This window comes from Schistocerca piceifrons, chromosome 3 (genome assembly GCF_021461385.2).
Source record: "Schistocerca piceifrons isolate TAMUIC-IGC-003096 chromosome 3, iqSchPice1.1, whole genome shotgun sequence".
Lineage (NCBI taxonomy): Eukaryota > Metazoa > Arthropoda > Insecta > Orthoptera > Acrididae > Schistocerca > Schistocerca piceifrons.
This window is the reverse complement of record NC_060140.1, coordinates 883,382,146-883,399,246: the sequence shown is the minus strand read 5'-3', so window position 1 is coordinate 883,399,246 and position 17,101 is coordinate 883,382,146. Positions and strand designations below refer to the sequence as shown.

General features: G+C 40.2%; 1 protein-coding gene across 1 annotated transcript in view; it reads left to right on the top strand.

The window, feature by feature from the left end:
* The window catches only part of LOC124788331 (radical S-adenosyl methionine domain-containing protein 2-like), a 33,363-nt gene extending 19,984 nt beyond the window's left edge, over positions 1 to 13,379 (top strand). The window contains exons 5-6 of the mRNA XM_047255578.1: positions 6,265 to 6,297; positions 11,459 to 13,379. Coding sequence (XP_047111534.1) covers positions 6,265 to 6,297; positions 11,459 to 11,623 — 198 coding nt within the window. The 3' untranslated portion in view covers positions 11,624 to 13,379. The remainder of the gene's footprint in view (positions 1 to 6,264; positions 6,298 to 11,458) is intronic.
* Positions 13,380 to 17,101: the final 3,722 nt, after the last annotated feature.

Sequence of the window (17,101 nt, the reverse complement as noted above, 5' to 3'; positions counted from 1 at the left end):
CAAGCAATTTCCTCTTTCATTCCTGCTTAATGTTTTTCCTCCGCTCCCTTCTTAAACTATCGAATTTCAGTCTCCCATCACAATTAAATTTGGTTTCTCTTAGATATTGGAATAATTCCTTTTATCCCGTCATACATTCTTTCAAACAGTGGAAAATCCATGGTGGAATAACAATATTACGGAAAGAATAGATTGCTACTCACCATATAGAAGAGATGTTGAGTCACAGATAGGCACAACAAAGAGATAAATAAACTTTTGGCCAAAAAGGCCTTCATTGGAATCAGACAACACACACACACACACACACACACACACACACACACACACAGATATATATACACTCCTGGAAATGGAAAAAAGAACACATTGACACCGGTGTGTCAGACCCACCATACTTGCTCCGGACACTGCGAGAGGGCTGTACAAGCAATGATCACACGCACGGCACAGCGGACACACCAGGAACCGCGGTGTTGGCCGTCGAATGGCGCTAGCTGTGCAGCATTTGTGCACCGCCGCCGTCAGTGTCAGCCAGTTTGCCGTGGCATACGGAGCTCCATCGCAGTCTTTAACACTGGTAGCATGCCGCGACAGCGTGGACGTGAACCGTATGTGCAGTTGACGGACTTTGAGCGAGGGCGTATAGTGGGCATGCGGGAGGCCGGGTGGACGTACCGCCAAATTGCTCAACACGTGTGGCGTGAGGTCTCCACAGTACATCGATGTTGTCGCCAGTGGTCGGCGGAAGGTGCACGTGCCCGTCGACCTGGGACCGGACCGCAGCGACGCACGGATGCACGCCAAGACCGTAGGATCCTACACAGTGCCGTAGGGGACCGCACCGCCACTTCCCAGCAAATTAGGGACACTGTTGCTCCTGGGGTATCGGCGAGGACCATTCGCAACCGTCTCCATGAAGCTGGGCTACGGTCCCGCACACCGTTAGGCCATCTTCCGCTCACGCCCCAACATCGTGCATCCCCGCCTCCAGTGGTGTCGCGACAGGCGTGAATGGAGGGACGAATGGAGACGTGTCGTCTTCAGCGATGAGAGTCGCTTCTGCCTTGGTGCCAATGATGGTCGTATGCGTGTTTGGCGCCGTGCAGGTGAGCGCCACAATCAGGACTGCATACGACCGAGGCACACAGGGCCAACACCCGGCATCATGGTGTGGGGAGCGATCTCCTACACTGGACGTACACCACTGGTGATCATCGAGGGGACACTGAACAGTGCACGGTACATCCAAACCGACATCGAACCCATCATTCTACCATTCCTAGACCGGCAAGGGAACTTGCTGTTCCAACAGGACAATGCACGTCCGCATGTATCCCGTGCCACCCAACGTGCTCTAGAAGGTGTAAGTCAACTACCCTGGCCAGCAAGATCTCCGGATCTGTCCCCCATTGAGCATGTTTGGGACTGGATGAAGCGTCGTCTCACGCGGTCTGCACGTCCAGCACGAACGCTGGTCCAACTGAGGCGCCAGGTGGAAATGGCATGGCAAGCCGTTCCACAGGACTACATCCAGCATCTCTACGATCGTCTCCATGGGAGAATAGCAGCCTGCATTGCTGCGAAAGGTGGATATACTCTGTACTAGTGCCGACATTGTGCATGCTCTGTTGCCTGTGTCTATGTGCGTGTGGTTCTGTCAGTGTGATCATGTGATGTATCTGACCCCAGGAATGTGTCAATAAAGTTTCCCCTTCCTGGGACAATGAATTCACGGTGTTCTTATTTCAATTTCCAGGAGTGTGTGTGTGTCTATATATATATATATATATATATATATATATATATATATATATATATATATATGACCACAGTGTCTGAGAGACTGTGTGTGTGTGTGTGTGTGTGTGTGTGTGTGTGTAATATTCCAATGAAGGCCTTTTTGGTCAAATACTTACTTGTTCGATAACCTTCCTGTTGTGACTATCCGCGGCTCAACATCCCTCTATATGATGAGTAGTAATCTATCCTTTTCATTATATTGTCATACATTCTTTCAATATCTTCATAATATGAAGCGCTAGTAAGCATATAAACTTGTATTACTGTGGTGGTGATTGATCTTATATCTAACTTGGGTGTGATACTGTGTTCACTATGCTATTTGTAGTAGATATTCGTATTTCTATTTTCTCATTCATTTTTAGATCTATTACTGCACAACCACTATTTCATTCTGTATGTATAATCCTGTACTCATCTGAGCAGAACTCTTTTTATTAATGCCTCCTCACATCGCCATTTCCCAACATATCTAACTCGATCCTATCACTTTCCATTGTTTAGTTCTGTACCTTACCCACCTGGTTATGGGAACTAATATTCCATGCTCTGTTCTGAAGAATCTGTTTTGCATTTTCTAATGATGCCATCATCTTGAGTAGTTACCACCCAAAGATGTTAATGGAGGATTATTTTAACCTCTGGAATATTTACCCTAGGGGTTGCTATCATCATTTAACCATATAACAGAGCTGCATGCCCCGGAAAAAAGTAATGGCTGTAGTTTTTCCATGCTTTCAGCCCTTTGCATTACCAACACGGCAAGGTAATGTCGACTAATGTTACCAGGCCAGATCAATCGATCATCCAAATCATTATCCTTGCAACTACTGTGAAGGATGCTGCCCCTCATCAGGAGACTCAAGTTAGTTTGGCCTCTCCACACATACCCATCTGTTATAGTTGCACATACAACGTGGCTACCTGTACCAGTCAAGTGAAATAGCGTGTCGCCATATTTTCTGCTCAGAAGATGTACTACAGTTGTCAAACTGGCTCATTACGTTCATAGCAAGCTGTTACAAGTATTATCCATGGAACATGCAAATAACTAACTAAATAATTTGGGTCTTCCACTTCAGTTTGTTCCCTTATCAATTTGTTTCCTTTCCTGACAATCCTGGCAAGCCTTACATGCATCCCTTCATTGCTTGCGGAGTAATCTTGCAGTTTTGAATGGTTTCTGCCTTAAAAGTCCATGTCTTACAGCTGTAAATCAAAATTGGTAGTACACACAGATTGTAACATTTCCTTGCGAGATATTACATGTTTCATTTAGCAGAAGCACTCTAGGCCAATTTTACTCTTGTCTTTATTTCTTTTACTGTACAGCTAGATATTGTCATCAACTGTTTTAATTCAAAATCTCTTCAGCTTGTTCAATGACTTCATTGTTAACTTTTTTCTGTGTTTTTTGTGCATATTGTACATTATTTAATTCAGATTACAATTGATTTCAGACCTACTTTCAAATTCCACTGACTTCAGGAAAAAGAATTTGGTTCAGATATGTTCCATTAACATTTACTCCTTTTTTTCTGCATGAGACCTGATAACTTTAGTCAGCATCTTGTACATTATAGTTAGGGGCCTGATAAGTGCATGGTTTTTTATGAGTTGTCTGTCTCCTATCAGGTGAAGTAGAACAAGTATAGCGTTTTTCTAGTTTGGAGCAATTGGCTTCCTGTGTTGTTATTCTGTAAACATTTTATGGCATTTGCCTGCTTTATTTCTTCATTGATAGTCATTTGTGTTGATGTACTATGTTGTTATACTGGCTGAAAAATGGGGGGGGGGGGGGGGGGGGTGGAAGTTCAACACTGAATACTGTAAATGATGCAGCTGACAGTTGCACATTGCATTTCACAGTTCTTTACTTCCACTGTTCATAACCCCCAATATTACACAGTTATATATGGCCAGCTAACTATTGGTAAATGTTGATAAGCCTCATTAACAGTTTGCAAGCATATGTCAGCATACTGCTACAGTAGTTTGCAGTGAAAACCTAACCACAAATGTCACAGTCTTTCAAATAAATTGAACATGTTAAAACACATGGCCTATTCGTGTTACACTTATTTCACAGTTAAGTTGATGCATTGTTGTTGACCTAACCAGCACAGGTTTCTCGTCTGAAAATCGGCCGTGTACTGACTGTCCCGGGACAAAAAATCGGGCCTTTATATATCATCACAATAATAGGTACTGAAACTATGTATTGTTCGAAGTTTAATTTCCAGCTATTACAATTAAAACATAACTCATTAAATTAACTGTATACGAAAAATTGGTTCTTTTTAACAGTTTCTTCTACTACAAGAGTTAGGCTGAATTATTTGTTTAAATGATGAAATTAATGGATATAGTTATAAAAACAATACTTTTGACAAACCTGGTAATTACTTTGGAATTAACTAAGGTCTGGCTTTGCTAACATGTCTTCGAATAGAGCAGAATAGATCCTTTAAGAATACTATTAGTTGTTCCTCCAAATGTTTCTAATTAGAACAGAATTTATATTTGTTTATAAGTCAACAATAGAAATTAAGTTTCAAAACAATTACTGATTTCATGCTATAACAAAAGATACTAACTAGGAATAGCCAAAATAAATTAGAAAATTGATTACATATACAAAACAAAGCACAAAATTAGATCTGGAGCTATATTCTTTAAAACTGAGGGCCAACCTTTCTCTTTTATGAAAATGCAGATTATACTCATATATGTTAATGGTAATTAGTTAAAACTGAAATAAACGAATTTAAGGAGGCAGATGGCAAAACAAGAGGGGAAGTAAAAAGAACGCAGCTTGCTTCATCACAATTTTTGAGAGTTACGTGTGTGTATTACTCTGTCTGAACTTTTACTATTTCTATTGAAACACCATTGTCTTGAGACACCTTTTATTTCTTCGTATCACAAATGACTTGACATTGTCACTTGGAATTACTTTCCGAGTGTCATTGTTTCCATTACTACAAGGGTCAAGTCAAAAAGTATCGGAACAATATTTCTCTAATTTATTACAACTGCACAAAATTCACAGTGACACAATTTTTCAACATAGTCACCCTGCCACCCTGCATCTCAGTGTGTTTGGTCTGTCTCTCCAAAAGCTTTCAAACACCCTTAGGAAAAAAGTTATCCACTTGAGCAGTCTCTTTCACCTCTTCATCGGAGGTGAATCGACAGCCTCTGAAATCGTCTCTTAATGGACCAAAGAACTGGAAATTTCTCAGGGCTAGATCAGGACTGTATGGAAGATGCTACAACACCTTGAAATGCATGTTCTGACAAATTTGAATTGTGTGGGCCATGATATGTGAACATAAGTTGTCATTCAAAAAAAGAAAACTGCTTCCTAATAGATATTGGCAATTTTTTTAAACTATGGCCTTCAATTCATTCCAAAGCTTTATCATTGTAACATTGTTTACTGTTGATTATTTTTCTGGGTAAAGTTTCATAATTGGCTCTCGGGTTCTCAAAAAACTGTGAGCATCACTTTTACTGTAGAGGGCTGACGTTTGAATTTTTGTGAGATGACTGTGTATTGCAGTACTCTCATGCTGGGTGGGTTCTTTGGAGAGGTAAGTGGTAAGTCCCTTCAAAATGTGCCTGTTGTCATTGGCCAGTTAGCTGATATGCTATTCACATAATTTTTTCAATGTGCCACTGTCCATAGCCAGTAGAAGCTAAAAATTCAGTGTTGTATGAAGCAGCACTATGCCATCAAATTCTGTGTGGGACTCAAAAAATAGCCTTTGGAAATGTCGTTCATGATTCAGCAAGTGTTCAGAAGTGAAAGCCTGTCAAAAACTGCTGTTGTTCAAATATAGTTGAGAGAGCATGGAAGACAAACACCACACAGGATGCCCATCCATGAGTAGAAACTCAGAACAGTAGTTAATTTTTCCAACTATCACAGACCTGAGGCCAGGCATTGACACCAATTGGAGGCTGCCTTGTCACAATGCACCAAGCCACCCTCGCTTCCTGTTAAATGACTACCTAGCCCAAAATGCCATTGCAACATTTCTGCAGCCCCCCTCCCCACAATCCCAATGTGGCCTCAGCAGACTTCCCCAAGTGAAGACAGCCCTCAAAAGATCACTCCATGAGACCATAGCAGAGGTCAAAGTGTCTTTACTGTGTTGTTTGAAGGACATTCTGGGTAAAGACTTCCAGGATGCCTTCCAAGCATACAAATCTCATTGGCAGATGTTTGTCTGTGCCCAAGAGTCCTACTTTGAAGAATGTGGTAGTGGTATCTTTAATATATTTTATCTGAATTCAGCTCATTACTTTTTACACAGAACCTGTGAATTACTTTTCTTGTCATTTATATTATTTCCTTTTCATTGTGTTTTTCATGATTTCTTGCCTGATTAGTCTATTTCATATTCTGTTGAGCTGATTTATTTCAACATGTTGTATTTTCTTGTTTACTTCCAGATGCAGAATAGTTACCTCATACTGGATGAATATGTAAGTAAAAATGAAGAATAAATGCATACTCACAGTAAAATTACTGTTTTCATGTAATAATATGCTGTAATTGCCTAAAATGAAGAGAATGTAATAGAAATGCCTGTATTCATCCAAAATTTAGATAGTTCTTCAGAAACTCAAACAGTCATGCATCTGAGTGTTTTCATGCCTCTTTGCTGCAGTAAAAGTTCTTGGATTCTAGCCATGTCAACTTGTAGGGACTCCAGCCACAGCAACTTGCAGGGACTCTAATGTTTCTCCTCCTATCACCAGGCCAAACATCATTGTTTTCTTAATGCTGACATTCATTCCATTTAGCATCTTTCTGTCTATAGCCCTGTGCTTTGTTTTCCAACTGTTGTTCAGTAGTCACTGTTTCTTTAGAAATTTCGTACAGACTGTATGGTGCATACCATGGAGGGTTCCTCCAATCATGAATTGTTCTAATGGGTAAATATTGATCAAGTGCTTAGTGAACTACTTTTCTAAACCAGAGTTGGTTGCTTTGGGGAGGGGGGTGGGGAGAGAGGACACCAAACAGTGAGGCCATTGGTCCCATGGTCTAAAGTGACAGAAACTATGGGAGGAACAACACAGACAGCACATTCCAGTCAATGGCAAAGAAAAATGGGCAAATAAAGAGGCAAAAGGAATGTTGGGGTGACAGGAAGAATGAAGAACAAGAGTGGAGTGGGGGAGGGTGATATGTGGGGGAAGGTGAGAGCAGGGGGTGCCCCGAAGGTGCTACACACAATGGGGCACCAGCACCACCAGCAACCGATCCCAACCTCCACACCATACCATGATAGTGATACAATGGGGACAATACCAAGGGAAGAAGACTCAAGAAAATGGGGAAATAAACAGTTTAAAAGACCAGACAAAATGTAAGGAAAGGAGGGGGGAGGGGAAGCCTGACCAGTTTGGAGGCAAGGCTGAAGGCCTCCCAAACAAACACAGTGCTAACTGGGAGACTGATTCTGGAAGGGAACTCAGGACGTTAAATGTGGGAGGACACACTACTTTCACAAAGAAAACTGAGGACAGATGTAACCATGTGAGGGTTGTCTGCTAGCACCCAGGACAAGAAAGGTGAGAGGACATATTTAGAGTGAGGGCCAAAAGGTGAGAGCAGGCCAGCAAAATATGGATCACCATGAGGGGGGCCCCACAACTACAAAGGGGGGGGGGCAGGGTCATTACAGAGTAAAAAAGCCATGGATCAGCCTGATATTGCTGATATGAACACAGCAGAGGATAGTAAACACCTGCCAGGAGAGATGGAGGGAAGAACGCCACATTGTGGGAGTCCCCTTGATCACATGAGCTTTATTAGACGAGACACCCCCCCCCCCTCCCCCCCCCCTCTCCCGAAGGGCTGGCTCACAACTGAGCAAAGAGGAATTTGATGTGAAGCCGCAAATCTGCCCCCAGAGGTACCAGATGTATCAGCCATAACAATTAGCAGCTGCTTAGAGTCATAAGCCTTGAGGGACGTCAGCTGGAGTAATGTTTTGTTTCAAATCCCAAAAAACCTTTTCAAAAGTGGGTTACCAACAACATTTAACATTTTTGCAAAGAAACTGATGGAGCAGTTCAGTGATGGTTGCTGCTTGAATTATGAATTTTTGGTAGTAGTTCAGCTGACCCAACACTGATTTTGGTATCCCTTGGAGGTGACAGTTTTTGCATGGCCTCTCCATGGTGAAGAGAAAGGTGCATCCTTGAAGCACTTGAAACATGTACCAGTTATTCAACTTGTGGCATGAAAAAATTTAAGTTAACTTGTTTGAACACTTTGAATAAGGCTTTCAAATTTGTTGCAAGATCTTTCACATTTTGACCAGTGAAGAATATACTGTCCAGATAATTGGCTGTGCCTGGAATTCCCTGTATTAGGGTTCTGGATATCTTTGAAATACGCCTAGTGCACTGGCAGTGCAAAGGGCAGACAATTATATTGAAAAAGGCAAAAGGATATCATAATGATGAAGATACACTTTGAGGCTTCATCCATGATAATTGTGGATAGCTGTCCCTAAGGTAGATTTTTGCAAACAGCGGGTCACTGGCAGGTTTTTCCATGATGTCTTTAACCTTCAGAATAGGAATGATGTTGATGAAAAACTATGCATTGACAGTAGACTTAAAATACACAAAAATTCTGAAAAATCCATTTGATTTTTTTGACTGTCACAATAGGAGCAGCCCACTGGCTGTTGGCTACTTGGTTCAGGATTCCTTCCTACTGCAGTCTTTGCAACTCAAGGCAAAGCCTGTCCCAAAATGCAAAGGTGCATTCTGTGACTTGAGAAACTTATGCATCACCAAGGACTGCAAGGAAATGTGCACTTCAAAGTTGGTGACTGGTTGACTGATGGGAAAACTCTGAGACATACTTCGTAAAATGGACTTGAAGGTAGATGCTATGTATGAATGGTTGGATGCAGTTAAGTGAGTTGTGGACTTTCAAGCCTAGAGCATTAAAGTGAACTAAACCCATGGTTTTAGTGGCCCCTGTCATATCAACAACTAGGATGCTGGCTGCTAGGTATGCTGGTTGATACTGAATGTGGACACTGAACGGGCCCTTCACTCCAATTGTGTAGCTTCCAGTGGTTACAAAGGTGCCTATTTGAGTCTCAGTTAATGATAGCAGTGGGGGAACCAGTATCTATTTGAAAGACAACAGAGATGGTTGATGACCATCTCTAACATCAGTACCCTATCAGAGATGGGCAGCACAGCCTGGATGTAGAGGACATGCAAGCCATGTACATAGCCCACCTCATCAGGGTCCAGTGTGTCCATATGAGTATTCACATTTATTTTTAGTGAGGACTGGCAAACCTCTGCCTTGTGTCCAGTTTTACCATAGGTTTTGAACTTTGCCTGGTGAAAATAGCATTGCTGGCAATGATGCAGTGATAAAACAATCACTTCATGAGGGTGACAAAAGATTGTTATGGTTTCCTATGATTTCCCGTTTGGGGGAGAATTGTCTGGTGGTACAGGTCAAGCCAGGGTCTTACATGTTGGGCGGGTGGCAAATGCCTGTGTTGGTTGTTGTAGGATCACTGAGGACCTCACTTACTGCTCAAAATCCTGGAAGAGGGGGGAGGTATGTAGCTAACAATGGTTCATTCAGTCTAATCAGGTCATTCCAGGAGCCCTTCGTGTGGAGAATAGACAAGGACCACGCCATTAACTAATGATTCAGCATATCACTATTTGCACTTGGTACTGGAACACTGAAATTGGCAATTTCTGGAAATCCCTTGCGATTGTGCTATCCACTCCCAGTAGGAATGTCTGTTTCGTTTAAGACAACTAAAAAATCTGTGCCTGGCAGCTGGCACATAAACTTTTGAACCAAAATAGTCCAATAAACACATTTTCAAATATTCATAAGTTAACTCATATGGAGAATGCACAAGGATTTAACTGCTGCAGGAGGTGATAGACATCAGCCCCTCAGGAGAGCAACAAAAAAGCACACTGCTGTGTAACATCTAAGATTGTGTGGGAAATGAAATGTAGTTCTAAGTGTCTAACATAGTTCGCCCATGGTTCCGTCTTCCCATCAAACATTGGGAACAGTGGTGGTGAAACTCGGAAGCCCTTCACCATGGGATAAATGTGAGACAATTGGTTGGCACCTCAGGTGACATGCTTATGGCTGCAGGCTTCCCCATCATTAGTTCCTGGACCTGTTGCATTTTTGCGGTCATGTCTGTAATGGCTATGGACATACTGAAATGAACACCTGACATGCACACCATATACAGAAAAAAAAAAAAAAATAAATAATGTAAAAGCACTGTCTAATTGGGAAAAACACATCAAAGCACCATCTACTGGGGCCACAGTACAGGAGTACAGATGAAATTCACAAAAAACCTTGTCACCATTTGAAGTGGTCTGTGCCAGGTTCAGAATGGCAAAACTAACACCCCGGAACATAATGAACAACTGGTATATTCATAATAATATAGAATCACTCTTCTCTGTGTTCGAGCATAAATTCACAAGAAACAAAAATAGTTTATCAATTGAATTTTGTGTTGAACTAAATTCTTCTGATAGTTGAAGTAAACGTTTATAACTGTTTGCCTAGAATTGCTACATCACAAACAATCTGATAAGTGTCAAAATCTTAAGAACCATTCAGTGAGATGACAGTTTCTGAACACAATCACAGTAATGAGCTGAGATACTGAACTCCAGGAGGCAGCCTGATATGATCCAGGTGATGGCTTTAAAGTACTAAATTGGCAGATGAATTGATCATGAACTATTTATGGCCACATGACATGACAGAGGCAAATGGGCCCACACTAGCTACACCTGCTATGAGTGGTGCCACTGCCACCTATCAGCGAGTCAAGAATCGGGAGTCACAGTAGTGGCATCTGAAGTTGTTCTCCATAACCTGTCTTGCTATTGTCACTTCCTTACTGACACATATTTTTTCCGAAGAAAGGTTTTGTTTTACTTTCATTGTCATGGTCCCTCTGTTCTTGGACATAGGAAGATTGTGGTGCAGTACTGTCATGCTAGTGGGCTGCATGAGTCAACATAGCAGTTTTGAGTAGAAGCAGCAGTTGGCTGAGTCGTATATGACAATGTTCCATCCATTATTTCTGACTCATTCCCAATAGCACATAAATTTTGTTTTTTAACTTTTCAATGCACTGACAAACCTGAAGAATTTACATTATATTTTACAAACATTATGCTGCCTGGTACAGAACACTCCATAAAAACGTTGTAGAACTACCTCACTAGGTCACTGCCACATCATCTTAAATAACATTACAATAATTAAAATATATTTTGCATTATTGAAATGGCTGTTTTGACAAAATTATAATTAAAAATTAAAATTTGCAAAAGTTACACACATCATGAATTATAGTGTTTTGCAGAGTGTCTCATCATAATAATTTCAGAATGTATCACAGTCTTTATATCAAATTATACTGTGTTACATTTTATAACAACATTTTCAAATAGTATTCTAATTACATCCCAATTCCAACAGGTAATTTATTGTTAATATGATTTCAGTATTTGTGTGTAATGTGTGTTACTGTAAAATTAAAGTAACTTAGTTAATCACAATTATTTATAAATTATAATTTCTTTTTTTTTTCAGATGAGGTTCCTAGATTGCACAAGGGGGGACAAAAAGCCATCACCTTCCATTTTGGACATTGGTGTAAAGAATGCACTTAACTTCTCAGGTTTTGATGAAAAAATGTTCAAGAAGAGAGGTGGAGTGTATAAGTGGAGCAAGGCAAGCATGAACCTTGATTGGTAAATGACTGTTACATGATGGATTGAAGGAAATCTGCCTGACCTTTCTGCAGTACAAAAATTTCCAGTATGAATTTTGACTGGTAAATGATTATTAGATGTTAGATGACTGATGAAATAAGTCTGCCTGACCTTGCTGCAGTACAAAAATTTCCAATACCCTCTGAAATGCAGTGTGTGTGTGTGTGTGTGTGTGTGTGTGTGTGCGCGCGCACGCGTGTGTTTGTCAGGGGAGTAACTAGGGTGGGGCAACTATAGGACATGTCCTGAGGACTGCAAGAACAAGGGACCCTCTTGCACCCAAAAGAAAGAACAAGAAAAAAAAATTTGAATAAATTAAAATGCAAAGGAAAACTGGAAAAATAGAAATAATGACGTACATCAATATATGTTCTTTCCTTCATTCTCCCATGTAATAAAGATAATCAAAGTGTTATTTAAAGAAAAAAGACCTGTTTGCTTTCAGAAGTTTTAACGCTGCACATGCCAACGGCCATCTATCCGATGGAGTGAAAAACACGATTCATCTGGAAAGGCCACCTGTCGCCACTCAGTGGATGTTCAGTTACAGTATTGGCGTGCAAATTCCAGCCTTCGTTGCCAACGAATAGCACTTAGCTTGCGTTCATGAACCAGACACCTGCTGCGGAGACCAATTCACTTACATCTGTTCACCCGTACACGTCTCAGCCGCAGTCGTTCGCTCCTGCCGACTACCGCCCGTAGTGCACCACAGTTGCCTTGGTGCCAGTTGTGGATAGCACCTTTCTGCCATGAATGGTATAGTTTAACCATGGTGGCACATGATCAGTTTACAGACATAGCCATTTTGAAAATACTTCCACTCTTGGCCCGAAAGTCGATGATCATGCCCTTTCCAGTGTCAGATACATTGCTCCACTTCCACATTACGACAATGACTGCACTGTTTTCCATGTCTTCTGTGACATGATCTGTATATCCTTCACTGCTAGTGCTACCACCTGCCGTCTGCGAGTGGCTACTGCACATTGACGTTGAACGAGCAATCGGTTATATTAATGTGACTGGACTGTGTATTACGTGTTTCTGTGCACTACATGTTTGTCCACTACAAGTAAGTGGTCGCCTTTCCCTTATTTTACATATTTTTGCATCCAGAAATATCCATTATTGTTATACAGTGAAAGAATATGAGATGAACTGTGGACATTTTAGTGAGTATATAAAGCGGAAGAGAGCAGATCTGATGGAGGAAGCAGGGAGCCCCACTTAGATACTTGTTCCAGGGTCCCCACAACTGTAGTTACACCCATGGTGTGTGTGTGTGTGTGTGTGTGTGTGAGAGAGAGAGAGAGAGAGAGAGAGAGAGAGAGAGACTTAATTGGTATAGGTAGTTGAAAACAGTATTTTTCATCTTCATTTCTCATCAACTTGAAGGTAACATAGAGCATGAACTGAAGAAAAAATGAACAATCAATTTACTGTGACAACTAAGTGGCTTGATGGAGTACTAAAAGATGCTGTTCCATCACCAGAGGTTATAGAAGCAAAGGTAGCCAGAAAACACCTAAGAGTGAATGAGGATTTCGCCCCAAACATCTTGATTTGTGGTGTAACATTTACCAATTAGCCAATGAGCCACAAGTAGGTGTCATAATTGTTTTAGTTTTAAGTTAGATCACACATCACTGATATTATATTCAGCAGCCAAGACTGATCTGTCTAATTTTTTATGTAGAAAGTAATCAATCATTAACTTTTGTAAAACAGCAAAATATAGCTCAGCATTAGAAATTATATTTTTTTGTTGTTGTTTTGTAAAGAATATAGTGTCAGTTTTTTGTGTTATTATATCTATGGAAAAATCATGTAAGTCATTGAAAAGCAATTTTATGAAGATTGTCACTTCTTGAGTGTAGAAATGGACAATGGACTTTGGAATAAACTTGATAAATACTGAAAGAAGACAAAATCTTCGTTGCAAATCTGTCTGTTGGAAAAGAGTATACTCAAATTATTTCTGCTTTTAGTGATTTCTAATTGAGTGCTACAGTGAATAGAAAAGACAAAAAAGAAACAAATCATTTATAATGTTAAACCAACAGAAAGAAGGGAGGATAGGGTTCAATGTCCTGATGGAGTCATATGGAGATGGAGCACAAGCTCAGATTAGGCAAAAGTCTGTGTCCACCGATTATAATGGTGGGACATCTTTATCCCACACTCTATGCAGTCTGTACCTTGGTGAGTTCCATTGCTTACGTTTCACCAGATCACTACTAGAGGTCAACACGTGCTTCCCTGTGTCCAATAATATCCTGCAGCCCTTTTTTCCTATTAGCCCTCTTATCACACAGTTCACCTCTGCATATGATTTCATAGCATCCACTCTTACTGTGAGTGATTGTAGGTGGACCTATGGTTCCCGCTGGTATTTAACACCTTATCTTTCCCTGGTCCTCTACTTCAAGAATTATTACCTCCTCTTTCTTTATTCAAATCACCCTGAGGCTGGTGACACTTGTCTCTTTATATGCCCTGTCCATCCACACCTGAAACATTTTGTATTAGCTGCAAACATTGTCCATTTACCCTGCATTCCAGTCAACAGATTGATCCCACACACTACAGCTAACTGCACTGCTATGTGCAAATCCATCGGATCCACTGTCTGTACTCGTCTGGACATTTCTGTGTCCCTCCTAAAAGAACATTGAGCACCTGCTGCTCAGCTTCTTCAGGGTGTGTATGCTTCGAGACATCGAGGAAAAAGCTGGGAATCTTTTCATCCAAGAGAAAACTGGTAAAAACATGGGAATTTTTTAGAATTTTGGGATTTTTCATTGTTTTAGACTTCAGTTTAAGATTTTTAATTTTGACTGGTAAGAAATGATAAACAGCAAAATGTGTCAAAGGCTTTAGGACAAAGACTATGGAATACTTTATAACAGTAAACTGCTGCCAATGAGTGTGACGTCATAACTGTTTACATGAAGTTCATTTGAGTAGTTGCCCATAGGCTCATGTGCATATGTAGTTGAGTTTCCTATGGGCAGTACCTTGAAGTGTGGCTGTTAGCTGTATCAACAATAGCAACAAACAGCCAGATGTTACTTGGAAAAATTTTTCTGGCGCCCAAGCTGCCAGATTTCTGCGTGCGCATACCAGTTTGGGTTACAGTGGGGAGGGGGTTAGTCTCCACGTAAGCCGTGTTAACATTTTGTGATTTTGCAGTTTCCTCATCATTTACATTTCTCACATCAAATTAAAACAAAATAGATTTCTGTGTTGGAAGTTATCAAGTGAATTAAAATACATTCACATAATTACAGTAGGCTAACATATGTTGTTAATTTCAGTTCTCTGATCTCATTTTATTTCCACATTTTTGGCAGTCAACCGCCTTGCAGAACAGTGAAGTTATTTTTGTTGATTTTGCTAAATAACTGTAGCTTTCATTTATCTTTTCCCCAGAGGCAGTCAGTTTATTAGAAATGATGTGTTTCATTCTGCGCTATTGGCTAGTTTCAACTGTTCACTGAATTTCAGATGCACGTTTTCATCTTCTGGCGTGTATGGCATTATGCCATAATAAAGAACCAAACATGAGATAATGCAGTACTAGTACTCCAAGAAAATTTGCATCCCGAAAACCGCACTGAAATCTTAACACCAGGTTGGGGCCTACTTCTTTGTGATTCAGAACACATGAATGTCCACTTTAAGCTGAATTATGCATTTTAGTATGGTGTACGAAATTCTGGTGCTCTTGGAGTATCCTATTTCTGTTATGAAGTCATGCAAGATCTTTTAATACGATATATGTACAAACATATGGGCTTTCAGCATCATCGCAGCTACCCACGCACAGTAATGCCTGTTTTCTGGCGCTCTCTGGCAACTACTGAAACGAAGCTGTTACTAACAGGTCGCTGGAAAATATTGCGAATGGTGCTTTGAAAAGTGTTAGTTTCAAAGTAAATTTTCTTTTATGCAAGATGAATTATGTTACATGTGTGAATGTGCAATGAATTTCTTAAATCACATAGCGCTTTACTCTCATTTGAAACTTAACACATTGAGGACTTGTCACTTACAAGAATTTCGAGCCCAGAAGACTGGACATTAATATCATTATTTAAAATTTTACTGGCACATTTGTGTGAGTGATGTATCTTAAAGTGAAACTCATGCAAAAAAGACCAATATTTATGTGTGAAAGTTTAGCTTTTCTTGTAGTTTATTAATCCTCAAGGCCAATATTATATCTGAAAGTTTAACTTTTCTTGCTGCTACACTTTGTACATTAATTTTACCCATTAACTTTTCCTATTTGTGTGGTTACACTACAGAACAGTGATATTGCTTTTGGCTGACTAAGTCTTGTGTCCTATGCTCCGAATATCTGCTGTCATTGGCTGGTGAGATCATGTGACGTGAGCTATGACTTGCTTACAAAAGCACTTTCCAGTCTCGATTTCAATGCTTCAGAAACTAACGTGCTGTTTCAAATCTATACTTTCTTAATACGAATATAAAAATGTGCAGTGTATCGTAATATGAAAATATGCAGCATAAATGTTGCTGCACTTCACAAATCTTTCCAAAACTTTTTTTTTTGCCGAGTTTTTTCATTGTCTGAAGTTCCCATTAACATTCAAAGGATTCATATTTTTACAGCTCCAATGAAAGTATACTGTCACTTATCGTGGAAAAAGTGTATTTTTCACCTTGGAAGAAGTGTATTTTCATTTGGAAAAAAGTGCATTTTTAAGCGGGAAATCAGGAATTTTTTTTTTTTTTTTTTTTTTTTTTTTTTTTTTTTTTTTTTTTTTTTTTTTTTCCCCCTGCTTATACACCCTGTTCTTGTACAGTAATTTAATTGACTACAGCACCCTGTCATAATTCGTGGTACATCCATTAATTTTCCTTCTCCTATCTGCAAATTGTACCACAGTTTCCATAGTTCTCTTAGTTTTTACCCCTAATCGTTCACTATAGTGTCTGGCACTATTTTGTTGCATATATCTCTGAATTAACCCTTCTATAAGTTCTTTGAATGTTGTGGCTACCTTAAGAGCTTTTGTAAACCCTACATAACTTTTAGCTTCCCCTGTTAGTCCCAGTTTTACAACACTCAATAATGCCTTATCAGACCAACCTTCCATCTCAGCCAGATTTCCAAGGTATCTCACAAAGGCCTGTACATCCTCAGTTGCCTTACCAGAAAAAGGAGCCATTGAACTTGGGACTGACAAATCTACGCCTTTTAGTGATGATCACAATCCTAACAACCCATGAAGTTCTGTATTATCCGCTGTTAACGGTGCTACCTTTCCTAACAATATGCTTACTGCTTCTGGCTCTGACACAGTGTCTCTGGTTCTGTCGAAGCTGTGTCCTTGGCAACCCTAATTTTGAGAACTAACAAGACAAGAAACAAAATATACTTTAACTTAATTCTTACATCTAATCATGAGCCATCTCGATTCCACTAACC